A 24284-nucleotide genomic window follows, 5' to 3' on the forward strand; every position below is an offset into this window, starting at 1 on the left:
CTGGTTTTATGATAATACTATGTCTTTTGAAAAGTCCAAGATTTTGTACAAATTAACTCTTTAAAGACAAGATAACATTACTATCGCCCGATCTCCTTTCTCATTAAGGTTATAACTATTTGAGTATACGAAGCAAACACTGAATTTATACTTTATCAAATATTAGCACAATTTAAATGTAATAATCATTTTCAAAACTAGATTTAAAAGTAGAAAAGGTGTTCATTGTGTCTTTACTTCATTATCTCATGCAAAAAAAGGCTATAAAATCTTCATATGAAAGATGGAAATATGATCTCCACAAAGATAAGGATCAGTTATTAGAACTACCACTTAAGACACTTCTACTTTGATTAAATGGGATAATAAAGAAAATAAGATGTTTACTAAAACCAAGATATACTGAAAACAAGGTTATTCTGACAGGCTGCTGTACATAAAGGTATGATTCACATTTCATAACAACCCATTCTTAATAAAATAAATGTTGTTCCCTTTGGAGTATAAATTCTAATTTGGCTAGAAGAGGATCTGATTTTATTAACTATTATAAAACCAAGCATATATTATGATATATGTTAACTTTAAAATACTGAAGGGAGATGCAAAAAGACTCACCGGTACCCCGTGCTCCATCAACACGTTGGGGTTCATGATGGTGACTAACTGATGCAGGAGGTCAGGCTGGGACTCAAACAGCTCAGGGGCTAGCTCCCTCATCACCTCCTCCAGCTGCTCTGCAGCATGAGACGGCACGCCATACCATGTCTTTGGCTCTCCCCTAGCAAAGAAGTAACAGTTTATCCAGGCAGAGCACGGTGCCCATGACGCCAGGGTCTCGGACTCAAATCCACTAAACTGTAATTAACTTTGTCTTGCTCTGTGGCCATAGATAATGGGCCCTGAATCCTAGCAACCATTTCAAAAATCTGTGCTACTATTCACAACAGGAGGTAAAGCAAGTGTATACGGACAGGTGGGTATGTAGTTTTCACTATGGAAAGGCAAGTCGAATGAACTCTTTAAGGTAGAGCAGTAAACAGCATCTTCCAACAGAAAAGATGCTATAGGAAAAGCAAGCATTGTACCAAAGGATACTGACATACTGCCTGGTTCACAGGTCCACTGGACATTCCAATTATCCCCACCATGATCAAAGTAAAAGTCAATGCCCTATAGAATATGTCTGTAGAACTTCAACATTACTATCCAAGGAAATAAGCCAAGGAAAGACATTGTTGAAATCCTGAATAATACTTATGAATCTTACAAATTGTTGAAATCCTGAGTTCTATCTATGAATCTTAAGGACCAAACACTTGGCATCAGTAACACACCAGACTTCAGTGGACTAGAGTTTACTTATAATACTAAATTGAAGTTCAAGGAAATTGATTTAATTAGTCATGCAATCTACAGAATAACTTAATCATAATACAATTCACAGTGCTGTCTCTAATAGAAACTTACAGCAATGACTGAAAATGTTCTATATCTATGCTGGCCAATACAAGGGTCACCGGTCACAATTGACAAGTAAGCACGTAAAATGTGGTTAATGCAAATGCTGAAGTAAACTTTTAATTTTAAACAACCACACGTGGCTAGAAGCTATCATATTGCAAAGCACAGGGATGAAAGAAAGAAAACCATTAGTTTGCACAGCCTGACCTGAGCTAAGTTAAGCTAAGTTACTTCAGTCGTGTCCGACTCTGTGCGACCCCATAAACGGCAGCCCACCAGGCTCCCTCGTCCCTGGGATTCTCCAGGCAAGAACACTGGAGTGGGTTGCCATTTCCTTCTCCAGTGCATGAAAGTGAAAAGTGAAAGTGAAGTCGCTCAGTCGTGTCCGACTCCTAGCAACCCCATGGACTGCAGCCCACCAGGCTCCTCCGTCCATGGGATTTTCCAGGCAAGAGTACTGGAGTGTGGTGCCACTGCCTTCTCCGCTGACCTGAGCAGTTATCTTTCAAATGGAAAGAAAAATACTATTTGGTTAAGATCGGAATACTGAACATGGAACTGGGTAAGTAAATAAAAGCTGTGGGTCAAATAAAAATAAAAACCAACAAAAAACCTTAACTAATACACATGTAACACAGGCATTTAATTTCAAATTCTGAAGGTTAGTCAGATCTTGACTATATAAACTTTAAATATCCTGCCTTACATATCAAAAGTTAAATCAAAGAAATGTTTCCTGTACACTGAATACTAAGAATCACCTGGTCTAAAACCTGGGGCTCGGCTGCACACGTTAAGAGTGGAAGTGTCAGAGACGCTGTACCCTGAGACCCCTACCCAGTACCTTATCCTACTTTGGGTAGGACACACTTTAAAGTCAGTTCTCCCCAACACATCACCTAATTTTATCACACCTTTAGAAAGGTCACCAAGTGTGCATGTTGTTAACAAAAACTGTGCGTACCAGTGCAGGTAGTTGATGGAATAACTCCAGTGATCTTCAATGTGCCAGCAAAAGGAGGAGAAGCACATCCCCACATAGAGCCACGGCACCTTCATGCCAGAGATGTCCACGTTGATATGTGCAAGAACAGACTGCTCTAGCACAGGCATGTTATTCAAGTTCCAACCAGAAAGCGCATATTCCTACAGAAGGAAAACAGTGTAAATGAGAGCAGAAATGACAAGAGCCCAACAGGTATCTCAAGAAGAGTCTTTAAAAACAAAAGTAAAAATTGTGTTAAGTCACAATCATCTAATCCAGAATCTGTGCTCCTTGCTCTCTACGTGTAACTCATATTCCTAAATATTTAATCCTATCTCCTAAGTGATATTTACATTTCCCTTTAGTTATTTAAGCTATCTCTGGATTACTCTACGCATATAAGGCTTATTATTACTCCCCACCCACCCCCACAGCTTACCAGTAAAATACTGTGAGATTCATTTTAATAGGTTGGTATTGTATATCTACTTTATCCCTGGTAGCATAACTTACCAAAATGTTTATCAATATATTTGTGGTGCCAAGATACTGTGAGGACAAAACGGAATAGGATCCTGAATCTGTGGCCAACGGTGAAGACCAGGATGGTGCAGAAAGTCAGCACCCCCAACCCCAACTATGTGCTCAGTAATGTCCAACTCTTTGTGACTCTGTGGACTGTAGCCCACCAGGCTCCTTTGTTCATGGGATTTTACAGGCAAGAATCCTGGGCAATCACACTACAAACACATCCATTAACAACAACGACAAATTTTTTTGTTTCACAAATGAGTTCAAGAGAAAAAAGAAATTGCAATTTCCAAAAAAAAAAGCACAGCCACAATGAAAAAGGAAAGGTGCTGAGTTTTCAGGTTTCTAACTGGATATAAGCTCTGGACATGAGTTTCAAACACCCACTTCTGAAGCCGTATGTGGCAGAGACTTAAAATGCTATCATCCTTGTGGCAAGCAGTTCTCAAAAGGGGCCTAAGGAACCCAAGTGGAGTATAAGGAATCCAGGAGACCCACAAAATCGAACTACTTTCATAACAGCTCTAAGATGCTATCTGCCTTTTTCACTGTCATTCTTGCAAGAGTGTAGTTGAGTTTTCCAGGATATGTGATGTGATACTGCAGAAGTCTGAATGCAGAAACAAGAGAATCTGACTGCCTTCTATTAGAAGGCTGGTAATGGTTGAACCTGGATGCCAGGGAGGAAGGGAGAGAAATTCATTATGATGTTAACTTTTAATCATGTGAAAGTTTCTATAATACAGAGATTAAAACCCTCAAAGTAAAGAGGTTAAATAACCAGTGACAAAGCTGAAGAGGGAATCTGTGAATGAGAGAATCTATGAACATTTTCCTAATGCGATTATCTTAACCTGTGCTCTACTATGACAGGAGGGAAAAAATCAATAATAAGGCTAAAATAAGAAGACAGCCAAAAGACACAGCTTTTGATCATAAAACAAAACAAAAAACGAAAACCCTATTCAGCACATATTAAGTAATTAGATATTTCTGACTGGACAGTTGGCATGATAAAGAGTGAGACAGTACCATGAATAAACTGGGTCGGTGATACTGTAAGGAGTTACAACGGACTGGTCAGGGCAAGATGGGACTCAAACAAGGGAAGCCAGGGTTGGAACGGTGTGAGCGTGCACATTCCCATTCCTGTTTTAGAACATGACTGTAGGCATGATGCTTACCTGCTCACAGAGACATACTACATAGGGAAGGATACAAGAGAAGATGAAACAGGGTCCTCTGTCTAACTAGAGACCTGGGTAGGAAGGAGACTTCTAATCGTGAAGAACTTTTGGAAATGGTGATGTAGGGAGGTTGGGCAGTTCCCTCCACAGAAAACAAGGATAGAACTGAACAAGATTATCAGAACAACCATTTCAAGAAACTAGAACACAATCAAAGGCAAAAAAATTGAGAAGTATTTAGTCTTAAGAAACTACAAGGCTAAATACAGACATTCTCACATAAGCAAAGACAAGAATTCATTGCTAGCAGACCTGCACTACAAATAGAAACAGTCCAGGAGGCTCAAATAAAAAGTATCCTGGACCCACAGGAATGAGAGAAAGGGTACCAGAAAGGGTATATATGCGTAATGACGTAAAAGACTGTAAAAGTCTTTCTTCTGAATTGTTTTAAAGACCATAAGATGGTTTAAAGCAATACTATACTGCCGTGTTGGTGTATTATACAATATGCAGATACAACACACAATACACAAAAGAGAAAAGCAAATGAAAAAAGTTTCCAAGTTTCTAATTTACCAGAAGTCAATATTGAAATGAAGTAGAATGTGATCAGTTAAAGACAGACACTGTTGATGAAGCTGTTTTTTTTTTAAAGCTATATACTGTAATTCTTAGGGAACCACTAAATAACTCAAAATATGTATCTCCCCGCAAAAAATTTCAGGCCAATTAAAATGGTATGATGAATACCTCTTGAACACCAAAAGAAGGCAATAAGAGAGAGAGGAGCAAAAATGCAGGAGACAGAGAAAGCAGCAAGACGGCAGATATAAATCAACCACATTAAGTTTAAATGTACTGAACACTCCAATTAAAGTCAACCTTCACACTAGATTTTTAAAAAGAAAGATTCAAACATATGCTGCCTACAGAGACACAGGCCAGATTCCAAAATACAAACAGCTTCAAGGTAAAACAATGGAAAGAGATACACCATGCCAATGGTAACAAGAGACCTAGAGGGGCCGTATTTTAAACTACGTATCCTTCTCCACTATGTACCTTTTTTTTTTCTTACCATGTGTAAGAAAACAGGAAATAGAATTCTCAACTATTGCCAAATATAAAGGAAAAGAAAGTGACAAAGACCAAAGTAAGAGAAAAAGAAAGAAATGATCATCTTACTTTAGCTTTACACATAAAGATCATCTGTTACAATTTAAATGCATATTTGAAAACCTATCTGCCCAGATTTTGAAGGAAACGTAATTGTGGACCTACCAGTGAAATGTAGTATTTTTTTCTAAAGTCATTTTCTACATTTCCAAACAGAGAGAGCTACGCAAAATCTTTTAACTGGAGTTAAGTTTCATGGGGTCACAAAGAGTCGGACACGACTGAGTGACTGAAGTTTTAAATTAATTAAACTGGTTTTAAAATGAAAAGTTAAATGATTTTTAAAGTTACTCTGAATTTATTGTTTTCAAAACGGAAGATTATTTGTAATGTCCAAATTCTACATATTTAGTGTTTTAAACGGATGTGGTCCCTAAGATTAAAGAAAGGCCATTTTCTACTAGCAAAGGCTGGGTTGGCCAGAGGCAAGAAGTATGGATATTACTACATGCTCTGCACCTCTTCTTCCGGCAGCATCTTTCTGCGGCCATCCTTCACAGGAAATCCACTCCCAAAGTCTTTTGAGGAGATGTCAGCTCCATACTCTACAATAACGTCTTCTTCAATGCTGCTCACCAGCCGCCAGAATTCCTTTTCTACCAGTTCTGTGGGGACCATCTACACATGGAAAAGAGAGATGACAGATTACAAACTCACTACAATCATAACCCATTATAACATAACACGCAGGTCAACTGAACAAAACCCATGAAAAAACAGAAACCTTCTCAGTTCTCAGAGTTGAAAAGACTGCCGTCTTGGCTTTTCTGATTGAGGATGGGGAAAAGCTGAAGACGACTTAGATGAAAAACATAATGAAAACAAACAAAAAAAACCACAATGAACTTGAACTGCTTTCTTCTGCAAGCTGCTTTCCAACTAAGAAGGATAAAGATGACCCAGGACACAATGAAGAAAAAGGAAATACAAAAATCAAGGCTGAATTTTAATAGCTTTAGAAAATTATTTTGATGGAAATTTTTTAAAGCCCAAGAAGCCCCAGGAAAAGCAGCAAACCTCATAGTACAAATAGCTAAATAAAAGCAGCAACTGCCACATCTTCCACGCTTGTGTGAAAAGGACTGTGCTCAGAGGGTCCACAAACAAGGGAAAGACAGAAGTCAATTTCTCAACAGGGGAGTGCACACTGCCACAAGAAAGCTGAAGGAACAGAAGCAGACCCTGGGCCCCTGATCCTCAGATCCGATGTTCTATCGTCTTTTTCATGCCAATTCTGTTTTTCACAAAATAATGGAAGCTTTTAAAAAGCAAAACAAAAGCTTTGGACTCAGATAAATCTTTCATACTTCCCCAAAGTGACCTAAATACTCACATGGACTGGCATATTGAAATAGTCAGACTTAAAATTATCTGCCATCTCTCCAAAGCTCTGAAGTGTATACTCTCGTACGGCTTGTTCAAATCCAAAAGCTTCTCTAGGTTTATTACATTCCTGGGAAGAAAAAAATATCTAAGATTAACTTACTTAAACTGAAGAAAGTATAAGGCTCTCAGGTATGACCTTCTTTGATCATTTTCCAAGGTGAAACAAATCCAGTCAACTCTAGACCACAAAACACGTATTAATTACTTTCAGTGTGGAACCAGGAAATAATGTTCTGAAACCTCAATTGCATTTTCATGCCTTCCAGAGGAAGGTGGTCATGAGACAGCTTCAGGCTTGGAGCTGGCATTAAGCTCTGGCATTAAGACACACACCTGGAGGGCTACCAACCTGGAATCAAGCCCAGAGATGTCTATCATCCTTGGTGGAAAAAACAAACATTCAGGGAGGGAGGAAAGGTAATGGAGAAAGGGACAGTCACCGGGTTGCTAGGACACCCAGAAAGAAGAATGTTTTTTTTTTCTACTACCAATCATCACGACCAATTTCTCAACACAAAGACTTAGAACAGAACTGCTTCTGAATTGCTTAATGTTGAAAATAATAAAAAATAATTAAAAGATCATAAACATATGCTTTCAATGTATCTAAATACACCCAGCCAACTCTTTCCTTTCAACATTCTATCATATTTTGTTAAAATAAACACACCAGGCATTTCATGAGAGTGACATTACTATAATCTTTCAATAACAAATTTAGTACAATCAAGCCAAAATTTAAACAAGTTAACAGATACCACCAGTTTATGTGGCAGCATGAAAACTGGATGCATAGATCCTAAGTTCTAGAGCTTCATATCAGATTTTTACTTTTTTTTTAAATTAAATAAAGAACAAATAACCTACGGATTTCCTCCACTTTTACTGTTTTCCTGGAATATGAATAGTCTAGCAAAAGTCTCATTCATCTGCAGCAATAAACAGTTACCAAACCAGTGAGAAAAAGACACTTTAAAAAACAGAACTGAAAAATAAAATAAAATAAAAAACAGAACTGTTACATTTCCAGTCACTATCACTCTTTTAAAAAGCCTAGCAATTTCAAGTTCTGAAAAACAAAGACAGAGGAGAAGCAGCTTCATGGGAAGTGTTGACTGTACACCCGTATGTATGTTTTTGTTCCCTTTAAAAGATAAGGTTGGGTGTGTACCTCGGCCACACACTTAGGACACCTCCAGTCGCCCTTGGGCACGTCAGGCAGTGGGGGAATTAAACAGAACGTATGGTAGCTGTCATCACACCCGTCACACAGCAGCAGCTTATCTTCATTGTTTCCCCGACCACAAAACATACAAACATACAGATCAACCTGTTAACAACAAAATAAAGTAACATGAAAGTTTATTAATAAGTTTATTAAAAAGCAGTATTAAATCTTTACCAGGAATGCCTTAATTGAAACAAAATACTGTACACTAAAAAATAAACATAAGTCCTGAATACTTATTTTAAATAACAGTATATAAACAGCTTTGCATAAAACTTCCTGAATTTCCTCAGAGCTGCTACAAGCAAGTTAATAAAAGTGTATCAAGGTATCGGAGTAAACAACCACTACAAATCTAGGGTACTTGAATGTCAATTTCTATAAAAAAAATATACCATGTCACTTTTCCTACACACAAATGCTCTTCACTGGTAGAGGGCTCAGGACAGAGTATTGTCTAATACAGCTAAGGGTTGACAGAGTCATCCTCTCACTCACTCATTCACTAGGTATATGACTCAGGAACCCTCTGTGTGTATACCACAAAGCAAGGTTAATGTGATATACACCAAAGCTGAAGCTTCAGATGCACTAAGTCTTCGGACTAAATGAACTAACTAAACGACACACCAGACACAGCAAGGTAAAAAAGCATAACTAAAATAAAAATAAATCCTTTCCCTCCTAACACATCTCAGAACACTTACAAAGTTAACAGAGAGAGTTCCTTTCCGTTGTCTCATTTGCATGTTAAATGCGTCTGACCTGTTGGTAACTTTTCGTCTTCGGGAGACCTCATCTTGAAATAAAAATAATTATATAATAATAGTAAAAACTAATGTTGAGAGCTTACCATGGACCAGACACTATTTTAAATTATTTAAATTAATTAAAATCTCACAACACTATGAGGCAGATAAACTATTATCCCCCAGTGAAGATAAAGAATCTGAAGAACAGAGAAGTTAGGTAACCTGCCCAAACTCACACAGTGAGTCAGCAGCAGATTTGGGATTCTAGTCCAGGCAATTGAGCTGCAGAGAGTTTAAGTACTAATTCTGTATTGCCCACATGGAGAACTTATCAGGAACTAATTTGAGACTAGCATTAAGATCACAGCCAGCCAATACAATTACAAACATAAAAAAGATTAAGGTGCTTAATTTTTAAAAGAGTAATAATAAACAATGTAATATATCAAGTAAGTCTGATCACACTGAATATTTGGTGATAGAACAATATTATCTGATCAACCAGAGTTCAGTTCAGAATTGGAATCATGACTTAAGTCATATCAGAAAATGCACAAAAATCAGTATGACTTGTGATTACAGTATTCCATTAAATTCTTATACAGTAAAAACACATCCAACACAATCTTCGTCAAATTGAGTCTTTTAAAACTGACATGTACTTATCTCTGCATTAGCAATTTTACTCACATGCTAATTCTAACATGCTAAGCTGGGAGCACCAGCCATTTTTCAAATAGATTACTTAAATGAAGTGTTATAATATACATCAAGGCAATTACAGAAAAATATTATAATTAGAATCTAAATAATTAGCTCTCCCTAGTATGTTCTGATTCTAAAGGTCAGAGAGACTCCTCTATTTCTTTTCAAAATTAAAAACAGCTAGCTTTAGATCACCAGGTAAGAATCATTAATTTTGCCATTCTCTTATAAATTGGCCTTTAGAAACACTAATTTCTGTGTCAAGTGGAAGGAGGAAATGGAGGAGGAAATTTTCTCCCAAAATAATATAAAAATTTAACATACTAAGGCTTCTTACACCTTAAGATTATCTGCCATTAAAAAGGTGATTTGTCTGGAAATCATGCTGCAAGTCTACAATATAATCCTTAGAAAACCCCACAGCAGACTACGATTCAAGCACAACCTGCATCTGTTATAACCATACCACTACACCTTAATACTTTCCGTGACCAAATAACAGATTTACCTTCCTTTTCTTTTACTCCCATTGCCAAGCCCACAACCTTAGGCCCAGCCCCAAAAATCCGAAGTTTCTTCAGTTCCGTATTTCTATTCACTTCTCCAGATTCTGACTAAAAAAAATAAATAAAAGTCACATTAGTATAATTTTGTGATGCATTAATTTACTTTCTTACATAAGAAAAGTTTCAAGAGCCAGTTAAAAATAAACAAAATTTTTAATTCTCTCTAAATCGGCTTGCTGCCTTATCCCTGATCCAGGAACTAAGATTCCCCCCAAAACAAAAACAAAACGCAACTTGAAGGACCACAAAGAAATGGGAATATGAAAGTGGGCGAGGAGCAGACAAAAATAAATTATGGGCATTTTTTTTTCTGATGCTTTCATTAGGCTTTAAAATTATTCTAGGTCACAAGAACACTATAGAAATTACACTGGAATGATTCAGACACAAGAAAATTATATTCTGGTTTTTAAAGGAAGGATGTGTGAAAAATAAAATCTCTCCTTCCTACTCTTCTCACAGTAACCATGAAAATAAAATGTACTGGAAATCATCAGCATGTCTATGAAATTGGCCCAGTATCCAGAATCACTCCGATTTGCCATCTCTGTCAAAGTTATTTAATATTAACAAAAAACTCTCTAAATCAAATTTTACAATTTCCTCCTTGAATATTCATCTCAAAAGTAAATTAAAAAATATGTCTTTCAAGCTTTAAAGAACAGTACGTGAATGACCTCCCCAAACCAGGCATGTGTTCTGCACAATGAGGTAAAAGTCCTGTCAAAATGGCCCACAGAAACTGATACCTGACACTTGACACGTCTTGTTCTCTTCGGCAGAATGTTCATTCTTGTTCCCGGTTCTGGCGAAGTTTGGATGTCAGTGCTAAGAACCTCAGGCTCCACTTTTTCCTTAAGGTCTAAATTAGGCATTTGTACACCCTAAAGAATTGAGAGCACAGGAAGAGGGCAGATTCAGTGATAAGAAATCAGATTTGAGAATCAGGAGAAAAATAATAAATTTCTAAAATATCCCTAAAACTATTAACACATGAAACCAGATGACAATTTTCCCGCCAAATTGATCTATAGATTCAAGGCAATCCCTATCAAAATCCTAGCAGGCTTTTGCCATAGAAATGGAGTAGATTCTAAAATTTATGTGGAAGTGCAAAAATTTTGGAAAATTTGAAAAAAGAACCAAGCTGGAGGACTTATACTACTACCAAATATCTAAACTTACTATAAAGCTATGGTACTCAAGATAGCACAGTATTGTTGTTAGGATGAAACATACAGATCAAAGAACAAAATGGACTAGGAATAAACCTATATATTTATAGTCAACTGATTTTCAACAAAGGTGCCAAGGTTAATCACCTTGGTAAGGCAAATCACCTGGGCAAGGTAAATGGGAAAAAGGCCATCTTTTAAAGAAACGCTGCTGAACTATCAGATATTCCTATACCTCGATGCCCCCAAAACAAACTTTTAGCTTTACCTAAGACTATCACAAAAAATAATCCAAAATGGGTCACAGACTTAAAACTATAAAACTTCTAGATGAAAACAGACTTCTGGCCTTAGGTTAAGAGAAGATTTCTTAGATATGATAACAGCACAATCCATAAAAAAGGCAGAAAACCGAACCACAGACTAGAAGAAAATACTTATATGAAATCATACATCTGATAAAGGACTTATATCCAGAATATTTAGCAAAATTTTATAACAAGTATAAGATGGCAAACAATCCAATAAAAAAAAGATTTGAGCAGACACTTCATCAAGATATACAAATGGCTAATACGCACATGAAAAGATGCACAACACCATTAGTCATTAGGGAAATAAAATTAAAACCACAATGAGATACCACTACACACTCACTAGAATGGCTGTAAGCAAAAAAACTGACAATACCAAGTGTTGGCAAAGATGTGGAGAAACTGGAAGCCTCTACATTACTGGTGGGAATGCAAGATGGTTCAGCCACTTTTGAAAACAGTTTGGCAGTTTCTTAAAAAGTTAAACACAAACTTACCGTATAACCCAGCAATTCCACTCCTAGGTATCTACCCAAGAGAAATGAAAACATATGTCCACACAAAGACTAGTACATGAATATTCATAGCATTATTCATAATAGCCATAAACTGGAAACATCGAAATGTCCATCAACTGATAAATGAATAAACAAATGTGGTATAACCATACAACAGAATATTATTCAGCCATAAAAATGAATGAAGTACTGATACTAAAATACAGATAAACCTTAAGAATCATTAGGCTCAGTGAAAGAAACCATACACAAAATCACACTGTATGAGTGCATCTATGTGAAATTTCTAGAAAAGGTAAAACTACAGAATCAGAAAGCAGATTAGGAGTTGTCCAGGTTTGAGGGTAGAAGCAAGAACCAACTATAAACAAACACAAATAAATCTTCTGGGCTAATGGAAGCGTCCTAAAACTGGATGGTGATGACAGCTGCATAAATTTATAATTTATCACAGCTTACTGACTGTGTACCTACAATGGGTGAATTCTGTAGTATGTAAATTCTACCTCAATCAAGCCGTTAAAAAAAAAAAACGCGAATCCAAGTGGAGAAATTTTTTTTAAAAGCTTAAGCCTTGCATAAGTGTAAACATCTTATGTAAGTAAGAAGACATTCTTCACTCCCATTAGCCTTTACCTTGTAAACCATCAAAAACAGTTGTGATTTTTTAAACTTGCTCCCCCAAATTTTGGCACCTGGAGAAACCACACCAACTGCTAGCTAACCTGTTAGAATAAACAGTCTGAAGTGTGTTTCTATATCTGGCAGACACTGGATTTATTCACGCCTAAGAAAAGTGAAGCATCTCACCATAAGGCTGACCCCTGACTGGAAAAGCTCATAGGGGTAGAGAATTCTTTCATAATGTGACTTCAAAAGGGATCCAGTTCCTTTTCCTGGCAGATATCCCAAGCGGCTACCCACTTTAGACCATTTCTTCTCTTTGGTGACCATTTCAAAACCACCTTTGCTGGCGACAATCTGAAAAGAAAGTAAAAATTATTTAGGGAAAGAGGAAGATTCATGTATTTTGACTCAACATCTTGTGTGCTAAATGGAAAAATTATTTTGGGCCTCGATTTTAGATTTGCTTTCAAGAAACATGTGACAAAGTTGAAACTCACTGATATTTAAAATATGAAAGAGAGACAATGATTTTGGAAGTTTTAAACACTATTGTTTGTTATTGTGCCTACCTTCAATGAACCAAGCATTCAAAAACATTGAATGAATTTATACATTTCACATAATGCACCATGGGAATTCTAAACACATGTATGTACTCTATATCCACAGGGAATTCAAAGTACAAATAAAAGTTAAGAACAGACCAAGTATAGTCATAAGAATATTACATAATACAAAATGAACATTAATACTGATACTAGAAAATAAAGCAACTTAAGAGAATTTTTAAAAACTGTCAAGCGAACAGTGGATTCAGATGATATTTTCAAAAAGAGGCCATCATTTTTAAAAAAGAGAGAAGTTTTACAAGAAAGATTATAAAGAAATGATAAAGAAAGTTCAACTGCAGTAGCTATAGCACAGCATAGGTATTAAGGTAGGAAGTGATGGGAGAAACCGGCCAATTTTTGCTGAATGCTCATATCAAATGAGGGTTTCCATGGCAGCTCAGCAGGTAAAGAATCCGCCTGACGTGGGAGACCTGGCTTTAATCCCTGGATTGGGAAGATCCCCTGGAGAAGGGAATGGCTACACATCCCAACATTCTGGCCTGGAGAATTCCATGGACTGTATAGTCCACAGGGTCACAAAGAGTCGGACACAAATGAGTGACTTTCACATCAAACCAGGAGCAGTACAGAACAGACCTGTACCAAGGCCTCCATCTTCCAGAAGCTGATATTGTACATCGCTCACACTTCTAAAATGTACGCAGTTTTCAGTTTCATTGATGAAAGAATAAAGAAGGCTGTGATGAAGGTATCTGAATTGAAAAAATTTTCCTCTTTGAGTGTACACTATCGTATTCTACGACACCAAACAGCTAAAAGAGAAAAACAATTACCATAGGATCCAGCAATTACACATATCTAGCAGTATACCCAAAAGAAACAGTACTCGCATACCAGTGTTCACAGGAGCATCACTCACACACAGACAGTAGGTAGAAACAACCCAAATACCCATCAAGAGTTGAGCAGACAAACAAAATGTGGTAAAGACATGCATGGAATATTATTCAGCCGTAAAAATTAATGAAACTCTGATACATGTGACAACATGGATGAACTCTGAAAACACTATACAAACACAAGAAGATGAATATTGTGTGATCCCATTTAAATGAGATAACCCTACAGAAGCAAATTTGTAGAAAGAGGTTTCACCAGGTGCAAAAGGGTGGGGAAAGTTCTGGAAATGGATAGTAGCAATGGGCTGTACAACACTTTGAAAATACATAATGCCATAAAATTGTACACTTATAAATAGTCAATCATGTGCATTTTACCATTTTTTTCCAAAGACTAAGAGCATGGACTCTGGAGCCAGACTGCCTGAGTTCACACCTCAGCTCTGCTAACAGCTGTATGACCTTGGGTAAGTTACATAATTTGCATCTCGGATACCTATTATTAAAATAGTAATAACAGCAGTACCTCTACTTCATTATGAGGCTGCTGTGAAGCCAAATGAAATAAAACATGAAAAGCACCAGGATAAAGTAAGAGCTGTATTACAAATGTCTGTGTGAGGTGGCAAATTGGGGATGGAGGAGAGGCATACAGACTGTAAGTAAGGATGCATTGTCTGCTCTCGTGCTCAGCCCTTTATTACAGCAAAGGTGAAACCACAGCCCAGGCAAAATGCTTCTCTAGTGAAGTATCTGAAAGTATGGAGGAAATGAAGAAGTTCATGTCCACAAGAGTAAAACCCATCTCCAATTCTTTAGCTTTTTTTAAATCATACCCTCAGAGAAGTTCTGTATGTTAATAAGAGTCAACCAGGGAAAAATTAAGTAGAGAAAAAACTTTGATTTCTCAAATTCTGTAGTGTAGAGGAAGACACACTAAGGGTGGTGTGGCCAGAGGGCTGTCTGGAAGCAAATGGGTGATGAGAAGGTCTTTTATTCACAGCTCCCAGGGTCTTTACACTGTCAGCTCTGTTGCAGGTGCTGGAGCTACAGCTGTGAATAAAATAAAGACCTCTGCCCTGCTGAAGCTTATATCCTAGTGGGAGACTAAATGTCAATTTTGAAATGACAAAGCCTGTGGAAAAAACCTTAGAGTAGTTTAAAAGCCTCCCCAGTAGGAGAATGAGGGTGAATTGAAGCATTAAACAGTCACAAACGCCTCATCATGAAGGCAAGAGGTGAGCAAAGACCTGAAGGAGGGGAAAGCAGTGACCCAAGCTGATACACTAGAAACAGCCAGAGTCAAGGCCCACGGGGGAAGCCTGCACACTGAGAAACAAGAACGAAACCAGTGAGGCTAAAGCAAGTGGGAGAAGCAGTACAGAGAGCAAACAGAAACCTTCTCAATAACGTGTGCTCCCCAACACAATTACCACCATTGCATAACAATCTGCTCTGTATTCTAAGCACTTCCAGCTAAATTTCCATCAATAACGATAGAGCTCCATGGATCCAGTCATGCTTCTCACCCAGGTCTGCCGACTTCTGACAGCAGCATGATCAGGGTGTTGACAAGAGTAAGACAGAACTGACTCACAAAGAAATCAAAGCCACGACTCTGGCTTCATGTTCGCAATACTCCAACAATCTAAGCAGGCCTAATACTTAAAAGCACACAAAACCTAATACTTGCATTTCTACAGTTGAGAGATTCAGAGATTATCATGCATAATTTCATTTACTCCAAACATTTGCCATGCAAGGTATCACACCACTGTCATTAGAAAACATCACATGACCCCATGCCCTAAAGAGAGATACATGGCAAGCACTTAAATTGAACACAAAGAATACAAACCTTTAATAAAACTTAACAAAAGAGTAATGTCAATCAAGGCCAAAATTTCAGTCCAATGAAAAACAAAGTCCAGTTAGCAGGGGACAATTTTAACAGACAAAAAGCAGCAGCAGTATTCAACTTAAAAGCTCCCTCTCAAAGCTCCACTAAAAAGTTGAGGGACAAAAAAGCATGCTCCCAAGAGGGCAAGAAGACCGAGGGAAAAGGAGATGTCTGAGTGACACTCTAGCAAGCAGAAACAACAAACAAAAAAGCCCCAAGCAATAGAAGAGAGCCAAAGAGCAGCAACATAGAACCTGGAAAGGCTTAAGAAATGGAAGCATCAGTATCTTTAAAATTAAAAAGAACAGTGTTGACTAAAAGCCTATATAAAAGCAGTCAGGCCTCCCCCAGTCAGCACAGCCAGGCAGCCATCCCTCTTCAATCCCAGCAGAAGACTAGAGATCTACTCTCAGCAGAGTCTGAAAGAAGGGACTCGAACCTAGGAAAGAAACAGATAAGTAAACTAGACAATCAGTCTAACAGTCTCACATCCAAATAATGGCAGTTTAAAAAGAGAAAAAAGGTAAGTGGAAGAAATTAGCGAAGAATTAAACACAAGAAAAGTTACAAAAACTCAAGGATGGGAGTTCAGATTAGAAAGATTATCAAGTGCAATAAATATATGCAATGAAAATTAACACGTACCAGTGCATATCACTGAATTCTCAAAGTACTGAGAATAAAGATCAGACCTTGTATCTTAGAAAAAGTCACGTACAAAGGAACAAGAATTAACATGGCATCATTCTTCTCAATAACAACACTAGAAGCTAGATTATGGAGTACAGCTTTCAAAATACAATTTTGAAGTAAAACGATTGACAATTTAGACTGCTAAACCCACCAAACTACCAATGGAGTTTAAAAGTAGAACATTTCTAGACAAGCAAAAAATTTACATTTTGTTTACTTTCTTGCCATCAAACTAGCAGAAAACTAGCAGAAGAAATGTTTCACCAAATAGGAATAAACCCAGTAAAAGGAAGACTTAGAACAAGGAGAAAGACAAATGGAATTCCCAGAATGATGATAGTGAAAGTTCTAAGCTGACCGCAGACCTTAAAAAAACCACCAGTCTGGATTGGAGTAGCAAAGAGAACTCTAGAGGAGTAACTCCAAGAAGGAAATAAAACTGACAGGTTTTTTGCTGGATAAAACCATACTGAGAGATTTTATACTTCTGGAAAGATAGGAAAATAAATCTTTGATACTCAAAGAGAAAACTTACAAATAAAAAAAGGCAACGGGACCATTAACTCCAAGGAAAATAAAAACTGGTTCAAGGAAACAATCATAGCATGCTATTAAGCACAAGCAGAAGTAAATTTATGCAGTCACAGCAATAATTAAAAAAAAAAAAAATTTAGGGCACTTGAAGTACATAAGGATTTAATTTTTATACCCACTGCCCATCTCTAATAGTAAAAAATCAGTATGCATATTCAAAACTAAAATAATAAAGAAACAGCATGATCATGTTATTTGGAAATATGGAGATCAAAATCAGAAACAGCTAAAAGAACTGAAAGTGGTTAGCTCTAAGGAGCGCTAACAGGAGTGGAGAGATGGAAAAGTGAGAATGTTAGTTTTTACTCTAAGCATTTTTAAAAAGTATTACTTTAACAAAAATTTCTTTTAAAAATGACTAGAATGTTCCTTGCTGCACTGATTATAAACTGTAATTGTTTATGTAAAATTCCACTGAATTATAGACATTCCAAGTAACACTTTTTACGATCAAAAATAATAACCAGTGAGAAAGACAAAGTGACTTAATCAAAACAGGAAACAATCACACTGATGAAGACTCAGCAGACTGAAAACCTGCTTCCCATTAAAAAACAGTGGGAATCAAAGTGTGTTAAAATCATGTCTAACGTAACACAAATTCAAGAGATGTTCATAAGCTGTGAGCCAAAGATGATTTTTTCCCCAAAGGGCATACGGAACAACCTAAAAATATCAGAACTCTCGGTCTTCTGTGCAGTTTTCAGCCTGTGCCTCTTCTAGAAAGTAATATGTCCTGTTAATGAGACATTCACCCAGGGACAGAGGGCAGAGCAATGGTCACCTTTGGGGAGAAGTACTGACTGGGAGGGAGAGGAAGGAGCTAAAGGAGTGCTGTGAACACTCGCTGTCTTGATCGGGGTGGTGCTGACACGAGTATATATACACTCTTCTAGAAAGATCAACCCAGCTGGACATTTAGGACTTGTGCATCACACTTTACCTCAAGCCTCAATTTAAAAGAAAATGTTCACGTGGTGAGAAGCAGCAATCTCACTATGATATTTAAGGAAGAAAAGTATTATAAACTACAAGACAACTACAAATCAAAAATGTCTGCCTTTCAGCTTTAAATCTCAGATTTATAAGCATTATCAAAGGTTAGCAGGAAGAGATGTCCATGTGACCTTAAAGATGAAATTCCAATAAACTCCAGGACAATCAAACTTAACTTATCACAAGAGATTTGCTAATTAAGACGTACTTCATAAGCAGTAGCCCCTCCTCTATGGTCAATCAAATCCCACCTAGAAAGCAATGTTTTCCATCAAGTATATCTGAAATTCTAATTTCACACATTTTCTAGCCTCTGTTCCAGTATCTTAACCAACTACAAGCCTCACCTTGCTCAAAGCATACAGATCCAGGATTTTTCTCTCCACCACAGGGATCTTGAGAGTAGATCCCTGAAGTTCCCAAAATTTTGCTAGTTGATCCAAGAAGTCCAATCTCACTCTGGTCATCGCCTAAGATTAACAAAATAGAAAAGTCAAAAATAGGAACTAAGTTATGATTGAAAAAATGAGTTTTACTTAACAAAGGTACTCATCTCTCAAAAGAAATTCAGACTTTTCATCACTGCTGAAGTAAACCTTATAAGTTAAAAAAAAAAGAAGCAAACTTTACTAAGTCAAAAAAGTTAATTTATGTGAAAAGTTCTTATCTAAACAAAGCAATTTTTTGTAAAAGTTAACTTTAAGCTAATCAGAAAATTTAACAAATCAAATTATTCTGTTTCTAAGCATTCTATGCCTGACATTTCATCTGTAGATAATATGCACACTTCAGGGACACCAACTCTCTACCTCACTGACATTAAGACTCTTCATCAAGTATCTTAATATAAGAAACTAAAGAAAAACAACAGGTATTAAAATAAAAAAAATCAATGTTTTATGAGCATCATAGAAAAAAAACAAACAGCATAACACATTAAGCCTTAACGATCTTTAAGATCTCTCTTTTGTATTCTAGACCAGTTTTTATCCACATTGAAGCATCCTTTGAAAATCTAGCAAGCGAAAGGAACAACTATTTAAACAAATTTCAAACTGGAAAGTTAAGACAGATCAGGAGTATTTAAAGAAAGATCTCAGTAAATCAATCGAGTCCTAGAAAAGTTCTGTCAGAGGGGGGAAAAAAAACCCTCTGAAACTAGGTTTTAATAGAATAATTTTTAAAAATATTTCCCAAAAGACTACAGGATAGAGAATCTTCCAACACTAACAACAATAAAAAAGTTTAGCAGAATAATAAGCACCGAAGAAAGCAGATAGTTCCCCATAATCCCAGTTAAGTAGAAAAAACTTTAACTGTTATAAACAACTTTTTTAAAAATCAGAAGCTTCCTTCCATTCAGTCACGATTCACATTAACTCTGAGCCTCAGTTCATGAGTTTCTCAAAGGTCTCCACCTGAAGTCCTGACATGAAGAAATCACTCACCTCAAGCTCATTCAGGCGCTGGACTCTGGGAGTAAAACGGAAGCTTTTGACTTCACATGCAAATGGAGGCTGCCAATCCTAAATAGGGGAAAAAAAAATTCTTCACTACATTGGTTAATCAGCAAGGAATTCATTCTCTTAATTTATGGGATGAGTTGCCACAAATCATGATGACAACACACCAACTTACTAGTCTTCACTAGTGAGAAGAACATTTTTTAGATAATTTATTACTATCTCCAATTACTTACCTCTAACATTATAATACTAAAATTATCTTATCTATTTCCTCCTCAAATCTTCCACTCTCATTATTTATACTGCACAATTACGCTTTTCCCAATTACTCAACTGGAATGCAATCAGCTCATCTCAATACAGCATCGAATAATCATCCAAGTTTATCAAATTAAAAACAAAATAGAATTTGAAATAAATGAAAAGAGTAAAATTAAAGACCAAAAGATAACGTTTTAAAAGTACTTATATAATATGGACAATGTGTTTTTTCATTCATGTGGAATGTGACACAGCACTTTAAAGTCTATGTTACATAAATGTTCTCTTCAAAGCCCAGCTTCTGGGCAACCAAATTTTTTTAAAAAAATGAAAATTAAAAAAAAAAGTAAGCAAACCCACAAAACAAGGACAATTTTCAGATTGGAGACGTGGTATAACTGAAATGAGATACCACATTTCAAGTAAAGTTCTAGAGACCAAAGTTTGACTTGGTCTAAATAATACTAAATCTACTTTAAAATGTGAAAAGAAGTTTTTAAAAAATTATCTTATATAAATAAGATAAAAAATTATCTTAAATTATCTTGGAAACTAAAGAAATCCACCAATACTGAAATTAAATTCTGCTAGTAAACATTTATTTTCAGTAATAATAACGTGACACAAAGGTATATTATTTCAATTTTTTTTAAGTAACAAAAAGTAGTCAATTTTTTTTAACCAAGAGGAACCTTGAATAGAATTTCTAATTCATTAAGACAACAGAGTAAATGAACATATGGTTCAAGAAAAGCTTCAGTGCTTAAGGGTTTGAGGTAATCAAGAAAAACAAAGGATTAAGTGAAAATAAATTTTTCATAAAAGTGAAGTTCTGGGAGGATGGCAATACACATACCATCATTCATCACAGCAGTTATTTGTTAATCCTTTGCTTGCGAGTGATGGTCAATCTTAACCAAACTGAGCACAAGAGAAGTAGCTTGTCTGGGTTTTAGAATCAAACTGAGTGATCCAGATAGAAAAATTTACTTTGCCCAAGATCACACATCTGATAAGTTATTTAACTTATCCAGACTCGCCTCATCTGTAAAATGAGACCTTAGGAGGGCTTCAAAGGCTATTAAACAAAAAAAATCTGTAAGTGCTATGTTAGCTGCTCCTCCTCCTCCCTCTCAGCTAACCTCTTTTTATTCACTGCGCTGTATGCTTCTGTGGCAGAAAAAGCCGAAGCTTTTTAAAATACAACATGCAAACGGGCAAAATTTTAATTACTAGGAGACAAAACTAAAAGCAAGGTATCACTTTAAGAAGCACTCGGGCATAGACATTCAGGAGCACTGAGAGTGCTAGAAATGCAAATTCTAGAACTTCCATATCCAGAAAGTGGTTCTAGACTGGGAATGGGGCCTAGAGATCTGCATTTTAACAAACATTCGGGTGCCCCTGAGGCAAGTGGACCAGAAACACCAGTTGGAAAGCATTGGACCTAACGGGCAGAGGGAAAAAAAAAAAACAAAAAAACCTTCTGACCTTGACCAAATCCTCAACCTCTTGGGGCACTGAGCCCCACAAAACAAGGCACAGTATCAGCTTTCCTCACCGGAAGGACTGAGGACCGTAACCAACCTATGGGCAAAACCCAGCTATCTGCCAACAGTTGCGACTCTATATCTTTTAAGATTTCAACGTTTTCTTCCACCTCCGTTATGGACCAATTCTTTCTAAACCTCCGAATTTTTACAATAAACGCTGCGCCTTCTCTTCCCCGGGGAAGACTTTTTTCATTGCAGCAGTAATCAGTCTGGGGTTCTTGTTTGGTGACACCACCCCAAGAGCTTAAGAGCTCAGATTACCCCTTAGGAAAGAAACCTTAGCCTAAGATGAGACCGGCGAACATTTAATCAATCAAGCGTCAACAGGGCTGGGAGAAAGCAGCAGCCGTCGGAACCACAGCTTTTCCCATCGTACAGAAACGAGTGTACAATACACACACACACCCGCGGGTCGGGCTGTCGCGTCACAACACTTCCATCACCTTACAGGCCAAGGAAAGGCCGAAAGCCTTTGTTACCCTTGCCCACAACCCAAGACGGGAAGGCGAGTATCAGTTCCCAAGTTCTGGGCGGAGGGGCCCCGGGGACATCCCTCTCTCGCCTTCGGACCAGCCGACATTAAAACCCCAAAGAAACCAAAACGGAAACAGAGAAACAGCGTCCAGGTGTCGAGAGACCAGGGCGAGCGAACATGAAAGCACAGCGGACCGGAAGGCCGCGCTGAGGCGGTCGGGACTCCGGTACCTTGGGAGGTCGGATTTTGCAGATGCCGGTTTTCTCCGCCATGGGCCGGATGCGGCCAATGAAGCTGAGCGGATCTGTGAACTCCTCCCAGCTGGGCTCAAACACCGGGCACTCCGGGGGCGGCACGAACTCCGCCGCGTAGCCCCCCGGCCCCACGCCCGCCATGGCGGTACCGGGGTCCGCGGGGCGGGGGAGAAGAGCTGGGCTGGGGCCCTGCCGGTTGCGCTCACGTCCCCTGACAGGGGCCGAAGCTCATCTTCTCGGGAGAGACTCGCTCCACACTCGCAGACCGACCCCGCTTCCTCTGGCGTTTGTTATTGTTTTCTTCAGGATTTTTTCCCCTCTCTCCGGTCGACGCTCGCCGGAAGTCAGCGTGCGGCCAAATCCCTCCGCCGCCAGAAAACAAGATTCCTCCGCAACGACGCTCTCCTGAGCGACCTTCCTTCCCCTTCCCTCTCCCGGTAGCTCGGATCGCTTCTGAGTTCCCTGTGTGTCGAAGTTCCGCGCTGTCCACGACTCCCAGCGGCAGAGCCCCGCGGCCCCTCCTACTGGGCGGTAGGGGAGCGGCTGGCCTCACGGGGCGCTCTTCCGGCGCGGAGGACGCGTAATGAGCCGGGGGCAGAGGTTCTGCTTCCGGCAAGCTGAGCTGGGCCCTTCTTTGTGTACGTACGGACCGGAACACAAGCTGCCTATCTTCGCCCGGCTGCCTGTTTCAACTTCCGTGTCCGCCTGTTTCTAAATAACTACGCTTTCCAGCGTCTGTTTTTTTTTTTGGTCCTTTCATTGTTACTGTCCCTTTCTCATCCCACTCGGCCACTTTTAATCCGCCCCATCTCCATGGCAACAGTTTCAGGTTCAGCAATCCCAGCACATCTCTCACCGGCCGGCCCTCGCCACCATCCAGGAATTGATTTTCGTCCACAGAGAAACAATGGCTGTTGACTTTGCTTTTCCAACCATTGACAACCCCCACAGCTTCTCAACAGCAATCGCTCTCTGGCAGCCATGCGCCGTAAGCCTTTCTCAGTTTTCTGTAACAGCTACGCCAGCTGTTCCGGCCCTGCTTTTCAAACATTCTTTGCAAGAGTCCATCTCCACTTCCTGCAAGTTGTGGAGAGTGACGCAGGAAGGACTAAAGAAGAAACCGTGAAAAGACAATTCTTGTTTCTATTGGAAGGAAGACTGACTTCCCAGGGCTTGTTCTCATGCTCCTCGAGCAATCTCAACTTCCCCCACGAACTAAATTACCAGCTATGACTCTCAAATCTGTACTTCCAGCCTGGATTCCTCTCCTAGGCTACAAGTCAATATATCTATCTACCTACCAGACAACTCCACTCTGGTAAACCATGAACTCGTAGTTCCCCACTGGGTTTTTTTTTTCAGTATTTCCAGTTTCCATGGATGACTTCATTCATCTACTCATTTGACCTGAGCCAGAAATCTAGAAATAATCCTTAACTCCTCCTCCCTCACTACGCACAATCTGATGTGGAGTTTGCGAGAGAGGGATGGATTGAGAATGACCCTGGGGCATTTGAATGGATGGTAACGCATTGACCTATAGCTAGAATGTAAGAAGCAGAGCACTGTTTAACTGTAGGGGCCACGCGCGGGGGCGGGGAGAGAAATGTTACACGTGGGTTCATGCATTCAGCAAGTTACTGAGCATCTGCTTGGGGCGATCTTCTAAATGCTCAATCTATGGACAATGAACAACAAAGCAAAGTATACCCCCTCACAGAGCACTTACATTCTGACGGTGGAGGGAAACAAAATCATGAGTACTAGCAAATAAATACACTATTCTCAGTGGCCATAAGCCTTAAAAAGTAGTGAAGGGAGAGTGTGAAAGGGTGTTAAGTGGGGATAGGGTGACCAGAGAAGGGCTCAAGGCTGATGACATCTGAATAGAAGCTGTGTTATATATAATGACAACTTGCTACCTCAATATCAAAGGGTAGGAGTTACTTCCAATTAAGGAGATGATATTTGCATTGGCCTTGGTAAGAATTTTATGGCTGAGGG

General features: G+C 38.4%; 1 protein-coding gene across 1 annotated transcript in view; it reads right to left on the bottom strand.

The window, feature by feature from the left end:
• Positions 1–22867, bottom strand: part of KDM5A (lysine (K)-specific demethylase 5A) — a 65470-nt gene extending 42603 nt beyond the window's left edge. The window contains exons 1-12 of the mRNA XM_010845020.1: positions 22257–22867; positions 19720–19797; positions 18619–18741; positions 12801–12971; positions 10733–10867; positions 9926–10031; positions 8668–8759; positions 7904–8062; positions 6680–6799; positions 5806–5964; positions 2429–2610; positions 619–781 (exon numbers count right to left, since the gene is read on the bottom strand). Coding sequence (XP_010843322.1) covers positions 619–781; positions 2429–2610; positions 5806–5964; positions 6680–6799; positions 7904–8062; positions 8668–8759; positions 9926–10031; positions 10733–10867; positions 12801–12971; positions 18619–18741; positions 19720–19797; positions 22257–22421 — 1653 coding nt within the window. The 5' untranslated portion in view covers positions 22422–22867. The remainder of the gene's footprint in view (positions 1–618; positions 782–2428; positions 2611–5805; positions 5965–6679; positions 6800–7903; positions 8063–8667; positions 8760–9925; positions 10032–10732; positions 10868–12800; positions 12972–18618; positions 18742–19719; positions 19798–22256) is intronic.
• Positions 22868–24284: the final 1417 nt, after the last annotated feature.

The sequence above is a fragment of the Bison bison genome, unplaced genomic scaffold (assembly GCF_000754665.1).
Source record: "Bison bison bison isolate TAMUID 2011002044 unplaced genomic scaffold, Bison_UMD1.0 scf7180017864213, whole genome shotgun sequence".
Taxonomy (NCBI): domain Eukaryota; kingdom Metazoa; phylum Chordata; class Mammalia; order Artiodactyla; family Bovidae; genus Bison; species Bison bison.